This window comes from Papilio polytes, unplaced genomic scaffold (assembly GCF_000836215.1).
Source record: "Papilio polytes unplaced genomic scaffold, Ppol_1.0 DF824080.1, whole genome shotgun sequence".
NCBI lineage: Eukaryota > Metazoa > Arthropoda > Insecta > Lepidoptera > Papilionidae > Papilio > Papilio polytes.
The window spans coordinates 84448-105009 of NW_013525124.1; the positions used below are offsets into that span (position 1 = coordinate 84448).

General features: G+C 32.4%; 2 protein-coding genes across 3 annotated transcripts in view; one reads left to right on the forward strand and one right to left on the reverse strand.

Moving 5' to 3' along the window:
• The window catches only part of LOC106100058 (stAR-related lipid transfer protein 7, mitochondrial-like), a 13521-nt gene extending 11531 nt beyond the window's left edge, over positions 1 to 1990 (reverse strand). For both annotated transcript variants that reach the window (XM_013278796.1, XM_013278797.1), the window contains exon 1: positions 1522 to 1990. In XM_013278796.1, the coding sequence (XP_013134250.1) occupies positions 1522 to 1779 (258 nt within the window). In that variant the 5' untranslated portion in view covers positions 1780 to 1990. The remainder of the gene's footprint in view (positions 1 to 1521) is intronic.
• A 367-nt stretch (positions 1991 to 2357) lies between these two features.
• LOC106100027 (eukaryotic peptide chain release factor subunit 1) lies at positions 2358 to 20169 on the forward strand. Its single transcript, XM_013278763.1, has 9 exons — positions 2358 to 2839; positions 4314 to 4489; positions 5748 to 5986; positions 6452 to 6682; positions 7668 to 7823; positions 8623 to 8723; positions 9560 to 9653; positions 10393 to 10540; positions 18657 to 20169. The coding sequence occupies exons 1-9, from the start codon at positions 2757 to 2759 to the stop codon at positions 18740 to 18742; spliced, it is 1314 nt and encodes a 437-aa protein (XP_013134217.1). The 5' UTR covers positions 2358 to 2756; the 3' UTR covers positions 18743 to 20169.
• Positions 20170 to 20562: the final 393 nt, after the last annotated feature.

The following is a 20562-nucleotide window of genomic DNA, read 5'->3' on the forward strand; positions in this document are numbered from 1 at the left end:
GAATAACACAAAACACTTATAAAAACACCACAAAACTACGAACTAGCTAATCAAAAGAGAATAAACACCAATAAAACACTCGAAAACTACCTATTACACGTCAAAGCCCTAAAACGTGCTTTTCAATAACACTATTTGACAATTTTCTAGATGGTAGTCTGGAAGAACACATAGGTTACTCACTTTTGTTTTTTTTTTTTTTAATTCCACGTGGACGGAGTCGGGGGCGAAAACTAGTTTACTTATAAAGTTTAAAGTAAAATTTTTGACTTTGTTGCCTATACTAATATTATAAAGAAGAAAGATTTGTGTGTTCGTATTTTTATTTGTATTGAAATAACTCAAAAACTACTGGGTTGATTTAGAAAATTGTTATTAATACTCTATGATCACCAACATCAAGAAACACCAAGTATTATTATTTATGTCTTTATAGCATCAAAAAGTTCATTTTATTGAAGGAACATATGCAATCACATCTATATATTATTTACAAAGGGCCAGTTGTAGAAACTCTAATATTGCTGATTTAATAAAAACTTATTGAGAAAGAATACTGTATATAATAAAACTAACTGTTCCAGTGCGGCTTCATCCACATGAAATTATAAAATTTTATTTTATTCTTTACATTTGTCAAATTACCAATAGCAAATGTCGACATGACATGACAAACCATGGCAATCTTACTGCCTTGATGTTGGCAACAACTTATGGTCTCTTTCCCGCTTTAGGGTTTTTATCCAAAATATTTACCCCCTAAGTTTAATAGTGTGAAAATATATAGCCTAAAGCATGTTGTAAGTGGAGGGCTTATTGTTAAAAAAAGGAATTATTCAAAAATATGCTGCAATTGCCGACATCTTGGGCAACAAAGAGTGTGTTTACGTTACATTATAATACTATAGACTATAGAGATCTTATGAATATATGAATTGGTAACAATTTTTGTACATGCAAAGTGTGAAACCATCGCAATAGAATTAAAAGTAAGATTGTATTGTATGCATGCAGAATCTTACCATTTGAATATGTTAAGGTAATATCTTATCTTAACATATGTAGTTCTTTAAATATCTCATGTGCATTCATACAATGATATGGAATAATAAATAATAAAATGCAGCTTTTAAATATTTGTACTAAAAAAGTTAACTCGGCAAATGTCTAATAGGTTTTTTCTCTCTAATTTTTCACACTGCTACCTATTTGGTTACTTGTAAGAGGTAGAATTTGTCTAGTCGCAAGGAAAAATGTCATTTTTGCTGAGAGGGAACACTGCAAATTAGCCTGATTGTTCATAAAGAAGAGTATTAGGAATTTAGATGCTCCTACTAAGTTCAAGCTCTCAAACCTAAGGAGTATATGAGCATTTAGGCTTGTTGATTTATAATTTGTTAGTGGTAGTTACTTCCTGTACTATGTGTTGTATGTGATAGAGTGAATAAACATATGTACTTAGTACTTAGCATTTGTCAATCTTTTGACACAAATGACCTTGACAAATGGAATTCTCCATACCTCCAGTTCATCATCGGAAATTCCAACGTTACAGTCGGTTGTCTCTTCGCTTCTACTGTTGTACGCCGCTGTCACAGACATCAGGAGAGTCCTGCGTGGTTTGAAAAATGTCTGCCTAAAATACTGAAACACTTCCCGCACTGTGCGCTCCCTTCGACAGCGCCGCACCATATAACTGAATCTATAACCACGAGTCCATGCATTCCAAAGCCTTTTGACACCAATATCTTTGAATAGAATCGATCTAAACGAAGACATCCCGGTTGGTTATCTTCCGGTTTATGATTCGTTTAATGTGTTTATGCGTGTTGGTTGTCTCAAGTCCTATATATGTCCATTTTACATTATGTTTGTTTATTTTATTAGTAGAAAATTACAGCAAATCCGAGATTCTGTGTAGTTGCGAAATTATAACCTCTTTTTCTTAAACTGATAAGAAAACTTCTCAATGTATATTTGACAGTGCGACATAATGTTGTCATGCCAAATTATGTAATCACTAATTATTATCTCGTTCAATTCAGATAACACGAAAATAAGGGGTTACATAACATTCCCTACCATGCATCTAAATGATTCATACCTTATTTATCGCTTTACTAACTTTATAATGAAATGAAACACGTAGGTAGATGTAATTAACAGGGACAAAAGCTTATTTATAAAAGACAAATGAGAGTGAAGTATTTTAAAAGTAAAAATGTATACTTGCTTTTGATGAATGTGTGTTTTAAAGTTATGAGTTTTAGGCTTGTGTAATATTTCATTTTTTGCTTAAACTGTAGTGTAGCTGTAAGCACTGCCAACAAATTTTTAGTGTAGTAACACTTGGTTTAATTTTTTTCTTTCATTTCCCCGATCGGCGACGAGTGGAGGCGTCCGTTCGATCGCTTGATTCCGTTCACGTCATCTTTTATCCACTAATGTCTGATTTTTGTATCCCACATGCTTAGGGTTAACCGAATAAAGAAAAAATCCAAGAATCCCCGCACCAGAAGAAAAGTACGAGTATCGAAAGGCGTAAATGTAAACTAGAAAGTGTGAGCGAAGTTGCGAGGTGTCTCGTCCGTCCGGTTCGATCTGGATTTGAGCAGTTTGAACCGCGAGTTGAAGTCCCTTTCCCTCGAATTCCTTTATTATTAAAGTTTAGTGGTGTATTTTACAGACTTTTACGTTTATTTATCCGTTATTCGGAGTGTTTTATTGGTGTATTAGTTAATTTAACCCGATCCAAAATGTCCGAAGAATCGTCAGCGGATCGTAATGTCGAGATTTGGAAGATCAAGAAACTCATCAAGAGTTTGGAGATGGCAAGAGGGTGAGTTATGAATGTAGTAATACATTCTTGGTTATAGATTGACGCTATGCAGTAACAACGTGGTCATTATACTATGCTATGTTTGTGGCTATTTCATTGGATAAAATTGCCAACACGGCTGCGTCACTTGCACGAGTGGACGATACCATGCGCGTTTTGCATGCGCAGATATAACCTTTTGGACACGCAAAGGGTGCTGGAATGCGCATAAATGGCTCATAATACCACGATCGACCAAATTATGTACAAAAGTATGTTAGTTACAAAAGTAGGTAACAGCACAGTCGTCTGTTTGAACTGAGAAAAAAAATGCAAAATTTTCCAGCTGATTTGAACGATTTTGGAATTACGCGCCCTTTCATAGTAGCTTTTGAAAATCGGATGCATTCGCGCAATGCGGCGCTTTCAGCATACTTCACATTACCACGAAGTTTTTTTTTTTTCGATTCATAGTTTTATTAGTAACCAGTAGTTATAATTATATATGAGTTGGCATGAGTCAGTAATATTTACATGTATGGATATAACATTGCTTAAAACAAACACTTTATTCAAGTGTCTTTGTTTCCAATTAGCACACAAAAACAAACATGACTTGGCTGAAAATATAACAAGCCTTTGTCTTGTTTTGAGATGAAAAAAAAGAATGTAAGGAAAAAAACTGTAGACAGTTGTACTTGGAAGTGAGAATCCAAGGACCATTCTTTCTAAAGAGTTTCTAATCTGAATTACTTGCTTATGAATGTTCTATTGGAATGGACAATGACTTGCTTATAGAGGCTCCTAAGTTATTAAGGTTGAACTGTACTTGCTCTAGTTATATTTTAATTTTGCTTCTTTATTAGATTTATACAATCTCTGCTTTTGTTATTATGTATTTTATGACCTCCGTATAGTCTTAAGTATGATTGACATGCCCTATGTACTATAACTGCAGTTATGTACAGTATACATAGATTATAAACTGGTAGAGCTGGCAATATCTCTTACATTAATGGCCGCCTTACAGCAGCAGTTCTATGTTTTGTCTTATGACCATGTGTGTGTGAGAGACCCAATTATAAGGAATATTCTGAATTTCTAACATATCTGATAAAATAATCTTTTGAGAAACAAATTTGTGTTGCAACAGATATTTACCATTTTTAGAATTATGTTGTTCGGTTTCAGTAGAATGAAGATTTTACTAAAATTTTGTTGTTTTTAACTCTTAAATGCATATTGTTACCAAAAGTCTACAAACAAAAGTATAGTTTTTATTGAAACCACGATTTTTTTAATTACTTTTCCCTTAATCTGTGACTCAAAACCTATACTGAAATATTTATTTTATAATTAAATAAAAAACATTTTAGGGTTAACACATTCCATGTTAATATTTTATTTCCATGTAAAAATTATTTTGAATTTGTTATATTAATTCTAATATAATACAAAGTATTTTCTTCATTAATTCTTATAAAAATATTTACAGCAATGGTACATCCATGATATCTCTGATCATACCACCGAAGGATCAAATCTCTCGAGTATCCAAGATGTTGGCTGATGAATTTGGTACGGCCTCTAATATCAAGTCCCGAGTGAACAGGCTATCGGTGCTGGGAGCAATCACATCTGTACAGCATCGACTTAAACTTTATACTAAAGGTGAGTGACTGATATACCAAACCCCACTAAATAAAGTGACTTTCGATTAGTGATGTCGCTTGTAGAATCGAGAAACTGTGTCAAAATGTATAGAAATGAATACATGACAAGCATGTGACTTATCAAATTTAAATTTTTGACTTTTCGATCACCGATAGTTACAATAGAATGTTACTTTGTCTAAAGGGGTAGAATAGATTTTTTTTTTTATAATATAAGGCAGCAAACGAGCAAGCGGTCAGCTGAATCCACCGAAATGGAAAACGACCGCTGCCCATAAACATCCGCAATTGCAGATGCGTTGCCTACCCTTAATTGACGGAGGAGGAGACGCACATAAAAAAGACATTTCCCCTTCCTATGTGTCTCCGCCGTCAAATCCATTTTTCCTTCCCATCCTTTCCTCTTAAGAAAAGGGTGGAAAGGGAAAGGGACTAGAACTAGGCCTCCGGCACACAACACTCATCAGACGAAACGCGGAATTGCTTTCACTTCACGCCTGTTTTCTGTGTGGTCGTGGTATTACACCGGGCGAGCCAGCCCATGCGTGCGAAGATGTTAAAGCGGGCTCTACCACTGTTGATAAACTAGAAGCTTAAACTTAGAAATTCCAATCTTTCTATTAACTACCTTAGTTTTACAAAATCAAGGGTAAGGGGAAGGTATTAGAGGTGACGATTTAGGAAGGGAAAATGTCTTTTTTCTTTATGTCCCCTCCTCAGTTAAAGATCATATAAATGTGGGTGTCTACAAGCAGCGGTAGCTTCCCTATTTTAGCGAATCCCAGTGGCTGCTTGCTCATTTACCACCATTTAAAAAAACAACTGTTTGATACAATAAACTGTTCACTAAAAATGTGTGTAGTTGTAAAGTTTATATAAGTGAACTAGTTGTTAATCGCGACTTCGTCTGTGTAAAATTTAAAATACATCCTGTTTCTTAGCAATTTTTTAAATCGGCCCAGTACTTTTTGAGTAATATACAAAAATAAATATCTTTCCTCTTTATAATATTAGTATAGATGTCATGAAAGAAAATGTAAATAAAACCCTTTGAAAAGCAATGCCAAATCCCAAATGCAAAGAATAAGAGATACAAGCTGGTATATAGAAATAAGATACATGTAATTTTAGATTTAGACACACTGTAAACTTTTTTTGAAAATAAAAACGCCCTCATCCCAGATACCTGAGAAATATACGTCAGGGGAGCGATGAGAGCAGTAGAAGCCACTAATAAAAAAACCCTTTATTTTCAGTGCCACCAAATGGTTTAGTTATCTATTGTGGTACTATTGTGACTGAAGAGGGTAAAGAAAAGAAAGTCAACATTGATTTTGAGCCATTCAAGCCTATTAACACTTCCTTATACTTGTGTGACAATAAATTCCATACTGAAGCGCTCACCGCATTACTGGCTGATGATAACAAGTTTGGTTTCATCGTGATGGATGGTAATGGTGCACTGTTTGGTACATTGCAAGGAAATACTAGAGAGGTGAGTTATGAATAGAAAGTCAATTATGGAGAAATTATCACTAAAAATATCCTACTGTTAACAATATTTAACAATGTTATTTTTTAATTAGCTATTGCTCTTTGCCCATGTGAAATTAAAAAATTATAAATGTTATAATCTATGATACTGATAATGTAGCTTTTTAATGGTGAAAGTGAAATTGGCCCAGTGGTTTTTGAGTGTTTTCAATACATACAAAAATATGAATCTTTCCTTTTTATACTAAATAAGATAATGAGTAAAATGATGCCATATTTCAATAAGAAATGTTGAACTGATCCATAATTGTTGAGTAAACACGAAAAACAATATTTTTAATGAGAACCATATTTCTGGGATCAAAAGTAGCCTGTATCTTCTATGTCTATACTAAATTTCATAAGATATAATGCAAACTTACATCCATCCAAACTTTCGTATTTATACCAACATTTCTCTTTCCAGGTTCTCCATAAGTTTACTGTGGATTTGCCAAAGAAGCATGGTCGCGGTGGTCAGTCCGCGTTGCGTTTCGCACGTCTTCGTATGGAGAAACGTCACAATTATGTCCGCAAAGTGGCTGAAGTGGCAACACAGCTGTTTATAAGTGCTGACAGACCGAATGTAGCGGGTTTGATTCTGGCTGGTTCAGCTGACTTTAAAACTGAACTCTCTCAATCCGATATGTTTGACCCGGTATGAATTTTTTTTTATCTATACTTCTATACTATTATCTATACTTTCTATAATAAAACGTAAACACACACTTCTTTGTTGCCTAAGATGTCAGCAATTACAGCATATTTTTGAATAATTCTTTTTTTTTAAAAAAACTTACTAAACTTACGTCAGGCTTCAGGCTATATTTTTTCACGCCATTAAACTTGGGGGTAAATATTTTGGATAAAATCCCTAATGTGGAAAAGAGACCATAAGGTGCTGCCAACATCAAGGAAGCAAGGTTGTCATCATGTCATTTGGACACTTGCAATTGATAATTTGACAAATATAAACAATAAAATAAAGTTTTTATAATTAAAAACCTGCGGATTAAGAGTCATGGGAACAGCTATTATAATATAAGGTGGCAAACGAGCAAGCGGCCACCTGAATCCATTGAAATGGAAAGTGACCGCTGCACATAGACTGCCTCCTCCACCGTCAAATCCACTTTTCCTTCCCATCCTTTCCTCTTAAGAAAAGGATGGAAAGGAAAGGGACTAAAGTCAGACCTCCAGCACCACATTCATAAGACGGAACATGGAATTGCTTTCACGTCACGCTTGTCATTATTGTATTGTTTAGATAAATAATTTATTGGATTTAAATTTTTTTGTTTTGAAAAAAAAAAAAAACATTTATTCACATAAATGCCTATTTTACTTAACAAAACTATACTAAAGGTATCTTTAAAGATCGGTTTTTAGTTTTTTTTACAAGTTAATGTTAGTTAATAATGGAACTTTAAAATTTACATTAAAAATAATTAACTTTTTACAATAACTTAAAAAAATAACAATATTTGTAAAATTCATAATTATACATAACAGAAAAAAATGGCAATTTGTAAAGTTGTCCTATAGTTTTTGAGTTGATACATTAAAAATTCAAATCTTTCCCCTTTATAACTTTGGATTTTTTTTTAAATTCGCTATAATTATCGTTTTTTTTTAAATTCCAGCGTCTTCAATCTAAAATTATCAAACTAGTGGATGTATCTTACGGCGGTGAGAATGGATTCAACCAAGCAATAGAGTTAGCGGCGGAGTCTCTACAGAATGTGAAGTTTATTCAGGAAAAGAAGCTGATTGGAAGATACTTCGATGAGATTTCACAGGTGATTCTTTTTAAAATTAAACTAGTTTTTAACCGTGACTATATCCACGTGAAATTAAAAAAAAAACAAGCAAGTAGCCTATGTGATCTTCCAGAATATCCTTTACTTTTATGCCAAATATGCCAAAGTACCATTCTGCAGTTTAGGCTACAAACTAAAAAAACATTCATCCATCTAAACTTTCGCAGTATTAATATTAGTAGGATTTGAATTGTTTTTTCAAACTGTGGATGTGGTTTTTGTTTCATACTAGCTTTCGCCCGCGACTCCGTCCGCGTGGAATGGAAAAAATCAAAAATTAGTAGCTTTCCTTACCTTCCAGACTATACTCTACATGTATACCAAATTTCATCGAAATACATTCAGCCGTTTATTTGTTGCCTAAGATGTCAGCAATTACATCATATTTTTGAATAATCCTCTTCTTAATAAAAAGCCCTACACTTGAGTCACGCTTTAGGCTATATATTTTAACGCCGATAAACTAAGGGGGTAAATATTTTGGATAAAAACCCTAATGTGGGAAAGAGACCATAAGTTGCTGCCAACATCAAGGAAGCAAAATTGCCATACTTTGTCATCATGACATGTCATAATGACATTTGCAATTGATAATTTGACAAATGTAAACAATAAAATAAAGTTTTTATAATTTCATGCGGATGAAGCTGCGGGGAACAGCTAGTTTGTCATAAATGTAGAGGATAATCTCGAACACAGAGGCTGCTTACTTTTTTTTCTTAAACTAATTATAAAATATTTTTGTATAATGTTAGTATTTATAATAAATTATTTACAGGATACTGGAAAATATTGTTTTGGTGTGGATGATACTTTGCGAGCGCTGGAACTTGGTGCTGTGGAGACACTCATCTGTTGGGAAAACCTTGATATACAAAGGTCAGTTTGTTTAATAATAATAATTTAATAAGAAGCTCTCGCTAGACAGTTGGATTAAGGGCCCGATTCAAAAGGCGGTTATTTTACAAACCGCACGACTAGTGAGGAGGTTCCTGTCTCTGCCCTGACCACTGGTTGCTTGAGTCATCGGATTCCGCAGCCGGTGGACTTCTATTTTTTTATATAATATGTTTTATTTTGTTATTTTTTTTTTAAAATCATGTGGAATATATTACATATAATAATAAGAAAATAAAGATATGAGAAAAATAATAATTATTGAAGCCTTTAAAGCTTCATCAAAATGTATAAGTGTACCCTTTACTATTTTTTTTACTAACTTTTAACAGTGGTAAAGCCCGCTTTAACATCTTCGCACTGCAGGGCCGGCTCCCAACAATACCACGACCACACAGAAAACAGGCGTGAAGTGGAAGCAATTCCGCGTTTCATCTGATGAGTGTAGTGCCGGAGGCCTAAATTTAGTCCCTTTCCCTTTCCACTCTTTTCTTAAGAGGAAAGGATGGGAAGGATAAGTGGATTTGACGGTGGAGGAGATGCATAGGAAGGGAAAATGTCCTCTTTATGTGCGTCGCTTCCGTCAATGAAGGGTAGGCAACGCTGCAATTGCGGCTGTCTATGTACAGCAGTCGCTTTCCATTTCGGTGGATTCATGCCGCTTGCTCGTTTGCCACCTTATATTATAAAAAAAACTAATGGTGAAAAATAGTAAAAAAAAATCATATAGGCTATTTTTTTTTATTTTTTAATTTCATGCGGACTAAATCTCTAGCAACAGTTACTTGTTAATATCTGTATATATTTTTAATTTCCAGATACGTGTTGAAGTCTCACGCCACCAATCAGGAGACCATTCTCCATCTCACACCCGAACAAGAGAAAGACAAGTCACATTTCACTGATAAAGAGGTAAGTTTCTATTTAAAGTGGATTTTAAATAAACGGAGGGACATTTCATACATAGCGGCCATTTAATATTTATGATAGACTAGTCGTTTCCGTGCGGCTTCATCCGCATATTATAAAACTTTATTTTATTGCTTACATTTGTGTAATTCTTAATCGCAAGTGTCAAAATTCAAATGACAATGAACGCCTTTGACAGTGGATATCAATTACCGTTACCATGGCAAGTTTGTTGTTTATGGTCCTTCTGCCACATTAGGTTTTTTCCAATTTATTTACCTCCAAAGTTTAATAGCGTGAAAATATATAACCTAAAGCGTGTCGTACGTGTAGGGCTTTTTAATAAAGTAAGAATTATTCAAAAATATACTGTGATTGCTGACATCTTACGTCACAAAGAAGTGTGTGTTTACGCTTTATTATAATAGTATAAATAAACAGCTAATCATACTATCATACTCATACTAATATTATAAATGCGAAAGTTTAGATAGATGGATGTTTGTTAGAGTTTGTATCCTAAACTTCTGAACGGATATCGATAAAATTTGCTATAGATTTAGAGGATAGTCTGGAATAACACTTAATCTACACACTTTTGTTTTAATTTAATTCCACGCGGACGGAGTCGCGGGCTAAAGCTCGTGTTATATAGTTCTGTGAGAATTCATTAACGATAAGTATATTGTAAAAATGTTACTTCACCTGGTTGGATAATATAGAAAATATGAATGTCTTTCAGAGCGGAGTAGAACTGGAGCTGGTGGAATGCCAGCCGCTGCTGGAGTGGCTCGCTAACAACTACAAGTCGTTTGGTGCCACATTGGAGATCATCACGGACAAGAGCCAGGAGGGAAGCCAGTTTGTACGCGGCTTTGGTGGTATTGGAGGTCAGTTTATGTATTTGCACAAAGTAATTAAACTAAGACAGTAGAACCTCGATAACTCAAACCTCTATAACTTTAATAAATAATATGTTCCCTTCCCATTAGAGCCCAAAACCTTTACAACATGGACCCTTGGTAACTCAAACCTCTATAACTTTAATAAATAATATGTTCCCTTCCCATCAAAGCACAAAACCTCTACAACATAGACCCTTGATAACTTAAAACCTCTATAACTTTAATAAATAATATGTTTCCTTCCCATCAGAGCCCAAAACCTCTACAACATAGACCCTTGGTAACTTAAAACCTCTATAACTTAAAGTATTTTGTGTTTCCCTTGGACTTTAACTTATCGAGGTTCTACTGTATTATAAATACGAAAGTTTAGATGGATGGATGTTGTAGCCTAAACTGCTGAACAGATATCTGAAATTTGGCATAGATGTAGAGGATAGTCTGGAAGGACACAGAATATTTACATTTGTTTTTTTTTTAATTCTACGCGAAAGGATTCGCGGACAACAGCTAGTTAAACTAATATATTTAACAACTATAATCTAGTTTAGGTACAGTGGTGGAAATCCGCAGTGATCCACTTTTTTTGTATAGATATTTAAAATGTTTGTCCTATTGATTATTATTTCTGAGTTTAAGTGTAATTAAGTTAGTTTATTATTATTGTAGTATATTTATAAGCGTTTTTCTATATAATTACATTTTGTAAAAAATAAATGTTTATGAAAAAACCGTTCATAAATCTAAAGTGAAACACAGCCAAATTCCTTGATAGTACATGTTTGTACTTTAACATATATTTTACTCTTTTTTATAGAGAAGAAATATTTGTAACTTTGTAAATGATAAACTCTAAAACTACTTCACTAATTACAAAAATTCTTTCACCAATAGATATATATTTTATAAGAGAGTGACAAAAAATGTGTTGATAGTAGGTTTTTTTATTCTATTTGAAGTTGCGAGCAAATTTAATCTTATTAATATTAAAACTGCAAATGTTTGGGTGAATGGATGTTTGTTAGTTTGTAACCTAAACTGATCTCGATGAAATTTGGCATATATGTAGAACATAGTATAGAAATAGGATTTTGCTTTTTTTAATTCCACGCAGACGGATACGCGGGCGAAAGCTAACGCTTTATAATTAACTATACTAACAATTTATTTATTTAATGCTGCTTGGATGGACAAACGTCAGGTATTCTGCGGTACAAGGTGGACTTTCAGTCGCTGCAGTTGGATGAACCGCTGGACGATGTCGACCTCGATGACTATTAAATAGGGTGGACAGGATAACGAAAAAAAAATTTTGTTTGTAAAAATACCGACTTCAAAAAAATTTACAAAAATAGTTACAATGTCTTTTTTGCTGGTATTTAAATCCATTTTTAGGAATGTTGAAGTGAAAATAATTAAGGAAGTATTTTTTTGAAGTCGGTAAGAAGAAAACACCAGTCACATACATGTAGTTGTAAGCTTGTATAATTATTTTATAACGGCTTGGATACGCTACTATCGGTTTTGTTATTTTAACGTGGGTTTTCATACCTGAAACACCAATGCATGAATATATTACGTGAAACAAACTTCGTAAGCTGATAAATTCAGTTAAAGATAATATGGTTCATAAAGATATTTTAAATTAAGAAAACTAAAAAAAAACCATTACGATTTACGACCAATGGAGGACTGCTAAGATAGTTTTTTTAAACGAGTGTTTTGTCGTGTAATTTTACTGCTATATATGTATTTTTAATGTTTTGCAGCGTTCGTTAATTCATTTTAAACTTGAAAATAAACCAATGAGTAATATTTAAAAATGCGAAGAAAGTAAATCAAGACATCTTATTTTGTTAAAAAAAAATAATTCACGAAATTTTTTTTTCCGACCAGAAAAGCAAGGAACAACCATAAAAAAAATAAAACCAAAACCAGAAACTATTCTCCCTTGGCATAATTTTTATTGAATTACTTAATTTTGTTAGTATTTAGATTTCTAGTGCTCATGTCAATCTAAACGACTCAATAAAGCACTCCTTACAATCCTAAAAGATTCTTACTATAAAAAAATTACCCGAGTCAAAATAAAATTAGAATTCAGAAAAATATTTATCTACCCCACTTAATGTTTACTCCTTAATGTAATAGACCATTATCATTTCACATCTAATACATATCATTATTTTGATGTGAAATTTTAAAACTACCCTACAAAATATATATAGACTGAAAACAACGAATTGTGTAAACCGACAGTTGCGATCCAATCTGTACTGTTAATAATATATCATAATACAGTAAAAACCGTTTAGAATGACATCAAAAGGATACTAACAATTACAGTAAACAATATTACTCCAATCTTACTTCTTACTAATTTTATAAATGCGAAAGTTTAGATGGATGGATGTTCGTTAGAGTTTGTAGCCTAAACGGCTGAACGGATTTCGATGAAATTTGGTATAGATGTGGAGGATAGTCTGGAAGAACACATAGGCTACTTACTTTTTTGATTCCACTCGGACGGAATCGCGAGCGAAAGCTAGTAAGTAAATATTGTTTAGTTAAACACGCGTTTTAACTCTCACAGCCCTGGATTGATATCGCCAGCATGGTTAATTTTACTAATATTATTATATAAATGCTATGGTTTGGATGGATGGATGTTTGGAAGGATGAAGTTTGTAGCCTAAACTGTTTGAATCTCGATTAAATTTGGCATAGACGTAGAGGATAGTCTGAAAGAACACAGACTCCTTGCTTTTTTTTATTTTACGTGGACGGAGTCGCGGTCGAACGCTAGTTCACCATATATATGTATCACGTTGCTTTCAATATATGTATTGTATTATTTATTATTCAAGATCGCAATTTGCATAATAGTAATGTTAAAAAAAAAACATACAGACAAATTGAGTACCTCCTTTTGGGAAGTCGGTCAATGACCATGGTTTGTTCAAAATCCTCGCTAGGCCTAGAGTGAGGAAATAAGTGTTCACATATGTTTGCTAAAATGTATTTGAAACACTCAACTTTTAAGGGTCTAATGTGTTATTCCAAACATTATAAATAAAAAAGGTCGTATAAGGGTATATCGTAAGCGATAGAATGTTGTAAAAGTAATTTTGGTTACTATAACCCGTATGTCATAGTAATCGGTTTTAACTGTACAATTTTCTCTATTAATTACTTCATTTTGTCAAATATTTTTTCCTCTTCTATCTTGCTTGATATGTAAATATGTATAACAAGATGCAAACTTTATGGTAGCTCGAAGTTTAAACTCTTGTTGGAGGTGGAGTAAAGCAAAAGGAGTATTGTCCTACATCCTTTTACTATATTTAAAAGCTTTTCGTGCACTTACGTTTCGATTCCAAAGTGAAATTAAATATACAAGGAAATGACAAATTCCTTACGGCCATTATAATATACCACTTTGTCTTTGATATTGTGTAAAAAAATATAGGAACAAGGTCGGTGCTGGTTATAGCGCCCTAGGAAAGATTGCTACTGTGCCCTTTTTTTTACCATGACTTAAGGGATGGGGTGTAGTGTTATTTGAGAATAATTCGCATATCTGTGGCGCCTTCTACCCGATGGCACTAAACTATGTTTCTATAAAGCGAGCTGCTGTAAAGTTTGTATGTTACTATACAAGCTTTCTTTTTAAACCGAAATGCCTTGAGCAATAGTGACGCCTTAAGAAATAGTATTTACTATTATACTTAGAACTCCATTCAAGTCGATATGAGTCTTTAGTAACGCTAGATAAACCTATCCATAGATATATAGGTGCTATCCTAACTTAAAAGTGAGAAAATATATAGTCTTCTTGTCAGAATTAATGTGTGCAACCATTATTCACTCGGGCATTTTTATAACGCGCGTTAAATTAATGTTGAACAGAACAAACGCATTTTGATGCATCTTTTCATAATGCAGCGGTTTTTAAACGCGACGCATTTTTACCGCGTTGACTTTTGAGCTTTAAAAGAACGTAACAAGAGTGATGTTAAAGAGTTTTAGTGAGAGTGTTAAAAAAACGCCCGTGAGAATGAAACCTTAGTGTAAACATCCGAGAAATCTATAAATGTTTCGATGGAAATTTGTTTTTTTCTCCAAAACTGTTAAATGTTGAAATTAAGTACAGATTTAGAATATAGTCTGAAAGCACGTTTAGGCTTACTAGATTTTTTAATTATGCGCGGACGAAGTCGTGGGCCAAAGATAGTATACATTTTTTTATTAAAATGAGTAAACAATTTTTATGATGACACTGTTATAAATAATACGTATCACCCTGAAAAGTTCCTGAAATCTATTTAAAAAAATCACATAATAATGTGTGATGAAATTGAAATTACAAAGTGGAATACAAAATTAGTGACGCTAGCTACAATATTGATACATAAATATGCTAGTTTAAATATAAAAGTATATACAGATAAATAACATGTGTGTCTGTAGGTAATATTAATACTTTCATATAACAAAAAACGATATGATCTGTCTGTCCGCAAGGCCGCGTTTGTTCTCGGTTATCTTAGAAACGGCTGGACCGTTTTGACGGGACTTTTACTGTAAGGTTGCTAATATATGTGGAATTAACATAGCCTTTTATATATTTCTACATTGACGATGTTGCGGGCAACAGCTAGTGTTATTCTATTGATCTGACATGTTTTGTGACTAATGACGTCACAATATACCGCCGATTCAAACAAAGGTATAGTTATTACAAACAAGTGGCTTTTGATTAAGAAATATAAATCATTGCATTAGGGCTCCCATGTAAAGGTCCAAGTTAGTAATAGCTTAGAATAAATAAAAGATGTACTTAATTAATAATAATGTCGCCTCCCGAAACTTCTCCGAATCGACTTGAGTGGAGGCAGTTTTTAAATAGATATGGTGCATACAATTAGATGCTATATAATATAAATATGTGCCCTAGAAATATATATGTGAAAACGACGAAAATATTTTAATGGCAAAATAACCAATGTAATCTATATACCTATAATAAAAAAATTGGAGTGTCTGACATCAAAGAAAAATCCATATTTCGGGAAGATGGTGTATTTGCGTTGCAGATAACGCAAATTGCATTTAAAAAAAATTTTGTCTTTGTCTATCTGCAAGCCGCGTTTGTTCCGCGTAATCTCCGAAATGACAGCCTATTTCGACTAGACTTTCACTGAAGGGTAGCTGACAGATAGGCATGTTTTTATTCTTTTTTATCTTAATCTCGCGCGGACAAAGTCGCGGGAAACAGCCACTACTATTTTAAAAGGTATTTAAAAGAATTTTATTGTATTGAATACGCTCTGAAACTACTGAATTGATTTGAAAAAATCTTTCACTGTTTTAAAGTTGTACTATCCCCGGGTGATATAGGTTATATTTTTTACTTTTTAATTTTACACGAACGAAGTCTCAAGCAAAAGTATAATGTTCTCGCATATATTTCTAGGCATAGTATCCATTATATCCAATAGGTTAGTGTAATTGAGAAGCATACATTGCTGTGGTGTGTTACCGGCTTTATTGAAAATAGTTGCCAGTTATTACCAAAGATTACCAAATATTACTATATTAGATTTTGATGTGTTAATTTCGTGTGCCATTTTTTTTATTTCACTGTAAAGATTTTATTTTCTAGATTAGTGAAGAAAATAGTAGTTTTAAGTTTGAAACGAATAAAAATATTTATAAGTAGTATAAGGGTTTGCGGTTTTGTGGAATGGATTGAATGTATGCTTTTCTAATATTACATTATGTTACTGTGAAAGCACGGAATCCGGCAAATTTTTAAATTACCAACTAGTTATAGAAAGTCTTATAAGAAAGAAATTTCTATTCACTTGGGGATTTTCATAGATTTTCACTAAACAGTAATCTATAAATAACTACTAATATAACAAAGCGTAAACACACACTACTTCGTAGCGTAGGATGTCGGCAATCGCAGCATATTTTTGAAGAATTCTTTAATAAAAGTCACTACACTTAAGACACTAGGCTATATATTTTCACGCTATTACACTTAAGGAAATATTTTTAAAAAAAAGCTGCATGTGGGAATGGGACCATGAACTACAAGCTGCCAACATTAAGGAAGCAAAGTTATTATGGTAACGGCTTGAAAAATGTAAAGAATAAAATAAAGTTTTTATAATTTCATGCGGATGAAGCCACACGGGAATAAATAGTGTGATACATCGCCTATTCGTAATTTTTCTAATTATCAATACTAGTTGGTAAGTTTTCGATTTTACCAGTAATCCTTGCGATTGACCGAAATTCGTGCTTTTACAGTAACTGTACATGAAAAAAAAATATAAAAAAAAATGTTTGTTGGTTATTCCCGACTCCATATAATTATACCATATAAAAGGATCTTATATTAAAATTTGTATGATTTAATCCCTAAGAACTGTCCCACCAAATTATAAATTGTCTGATAACAATCCAACGTGTAAAATGTGTGATGGAAACTGAACCTCTATCAGCCAGTGGTGGGACAGGGACTCAATATTCCAGGGGTGGCCAAAATGCTTGATAGTCATTTTTTTGATTTAAATATTTTTTCAAACTGCAATTATTGTAAATACGTATTCAAAAGATGTATAAAACGTGAATTAAATTTGAAACTGAAACTTAAACCACATTTGATTATCTAAAACTTCAAATCCCATTATATTTTCGACGTCAGATTTTAAGCGACGATTACGAAGCGAATTATTTAAAGATTTATTTATATTCAGTTAGTCGTTTCATATTTTTTGTAATCTAAGACATTTTAAGACGCATACTTTACAATATGTTTTTATAGTAATACATAATTAAAAAGTCAACTCGAGTATATTTTTCGCGAGCCAAGAGATGTGATTTGCGACCCGCAATTTGACCACCCCTGTCTTTTATCTTATATTCAATAAGGAATCGGTTATACATTTCCGTTAAAAATAGAATTAAATCAAGAATATATAAATTGTTGGTAAGTTGATTAATAATTTGTATTTTGTGTTTGTGTTTGTAATACTAAATGTCTACCATTTCTTTACACGCTGAGTTTGGACTGAGGTAAAAAGTTATTGGTTTAAAATGTTATACATTGTTTATAGTATACCAGAACATACATCGAATCCAGCAATGGAATACAACTGGAAACTTGTAATCTGAATGTCACTATGAATTATTCAGTGTTCTATCTAATTGTTATCTAGCGCTGGGCTCGGTCGTTGGACTGGAATCGTGAAAACTAAACGTTTACTTTGGTTTTGTAGTTAGTCTTTTTTCTGTGGATATAAAAGTTTACATTTGTAATGGCGCCATATTTAAATTTTATCTATACTATTATAATAAAGCGTAAAACCACACTTCTTTGTTGCCTAAGATGTCAGCAATTACAGTATATTTATGAATAATTATTTTTTTTAGCAAAAAGCCGTATACTTACGTCACGCTTTAGGCTATATATTTTCACGCTATTAAAATTAGGGGGTAAATATTTTGGATAAAAACCCTAACGTGGGAAAGAGACCATAAGTTGCTGCCAACATCAAAGAAGCAAGGTTGCCATGGTTTATCGTAATGTCATGTCACTTTGACATTTGTAATCGATGATTTGACACATTTAAACAACAAAGTAAAATTTTCATAAGTTTATGCGAATGAAGTCGCACGGGAACAGCTAGTTTAGAGAATATTTCGATATTCAGATTTCATTGTTATATTTCTGTGTTTATGATACGATTTTGTTTAAATGTTTTTTTGTTTGGTGACTTGCATGAAATTTAGTTTTAATTTATAAAAATTGCAGTATTCCAGTGAAGCGATTGAAATCATCGCTAGGTTACGACTGGAATAGTGTAGACAGGATGTTATGATTCATCAATTATTTTCTTATGTTATGCATGATGTGTTTTTTTTATGTTTTCGTTCAAATATAATTAAACAAATACACAAGGAAAATAGGTAGAAATGTAATGAATTGTTTTTTTTTTTATAATAACGTCATTGGAGTTCAATTGTAAGAAATTCAAATTATTAATTTTAACATTATCAATCTTCTAATTCTAATATTTATTTCCAGGTCTCCTTCGTTACAAAGTGGACTTCCAATCTATGCAACTTGATGATGAAGAGATCGACAACCTTTACGACGTCGATGACTACTAGACAAGCGAGCGAGCGACGTATGTGCCTTAATACAACGTAACAGCGACCAGATTTGTTTGATTTGAAAATTGTAATACATTGCTATTTGTGATTCAACAACATTACATTGCCAATGGGCATGTTTCCTAATTTTTGGAATTGCTTTTATTATGTAGATAATCCATATCTAAACACGGAAAAAATGTAATAAAATCATATACGCATCATTTCATTACAAAAACACTTAACTAAAAACAACTTCTTGAAAGAACGCGAAAACGCTCCATGACGTCACTTCTTTGCTAACAAACTAAGAAACAATGCAGCGTTTTTAATTTATATTTCACTTGAGACAAACATTCAAGGTCTCTAAATGTTGTTATAGGTTTTAAAATACTGTCTTTAAAATATTAAACATAACTTTATTTGGATTTGTAACATTAGGAAACATCCCCATTGTGATGAGTCAATGATACATTGCAATTTGTGATAATCAATGATACATTATAATTTGTGATGAGTTAATGATACATTACAATTTGTGATGAGTTAATGATACATTACAATTTGTGATAATCAATGATACATTGCAATTTTTAATGCAACAATAATGATTCATAGCAATTTGTGATGTATCGATGATACATTACAATTTTTGATGAATTAATAATACATTACAATTTGTGATGAATTAATGATACATTACAATTTGTGATCATCAATGATACATTGCAATTTTTAATGCAACAATAATGATTCATAGCAATTTGTGATGTATCGATGATACATTACAATTTGTGATGAATTAATGATACATTGCAATTTGTGATGAATTAATGATACATTGCAATTTGTGATCAGTTACTCTGATACATTATAATTTACAACTGTAGGACAGTTTTAATAGGTCACAATAACAACAGAATTTGATTCATGTAATGTTTAAATTCCGTATCGATTCCCATTAAGCGGTATTTTTAATTTTAATTACCACACTCTTTAAGATGTAGATATATGTTAAATACCTATTATATTGATTATTATATTGCTCTCACTATTCACGCATCTAAATTGTGTTTGAAAATTGTGACTAAATCATGTTGGATATATGTAAATTGGATTAATACATCTTGATACTTGTTTGTGATTCAAATTAAATAATGGAATAGCTCAAATAATAAATAATGTCGCTGTTACGTTGTTGATCGGGGTTATGTCATATATCGTGTTTTATTTATGTTAAAAAATGTTAGATTATTTACACACAAAAACAAAGTATCAATATTATTTTATTAAGCACTGGAAAATAAGAATGTTTTATATGGTTTATTTTGGTGTCCAAATGTAAAACAGTAATTTATTGAAAAAAACAGATACAGAATTACAAAAGAGACTTCAGAACAAAAATGAACTGATTTTTTTATTAAATGAAGATTTGTAAAAAAAAAGAAAAACCGTATACCGAAATTAGTATTATAGATTAAAAAATATATTACTATTAATGATGTGGAGTATATTTGCAATATTTTAAACATCACAATGTTTTTTGTAGAAAATTATTTTTATAATATGACCCTAAAATAAGGAAGGATAGTGCTTAACGTTACAAAAGTGCTTTTAAAAATTGTCACAAGACCCTTGTCGAAATCTGATCTTTATAGATAGATCGATAGACTACCGTTAGCGCTAACTTGGCGAAATTCAAACACAAAATATCAGTTCGTAGCCTGTCTATGTATACAGATCAGTGTTTTCAGACTGCAACTATCAAGTCATGTATTTTCTATTCCTAAGTTTGACACATTTTCTTAAAACTAACCTCTATAGAGCGTCACGAGGCC

Coding starts and splice junctions, on each gene's coding strand:
- LOC106100027 (XM_013278763.1), top strand. CDS start 2,757: ATGTCCGAAGAATCGTCAGCGGATCGTAATGTCGAGATTTGGAAGATC. Junction 6,683..7,667: donor AATCCGATATGTTTGACCCG/GTATGAATTTTT, acceptor TTTAAATTCCAG/CGTCTTCAATCTAAAATTAT. Junction 8,724..9,559: donor GAAAACCTTGATATACAAAG/GTCAGTTTGTTT, acceptor TTTAATTTCCAG/ATACGTGTTGAAGTCTCACG.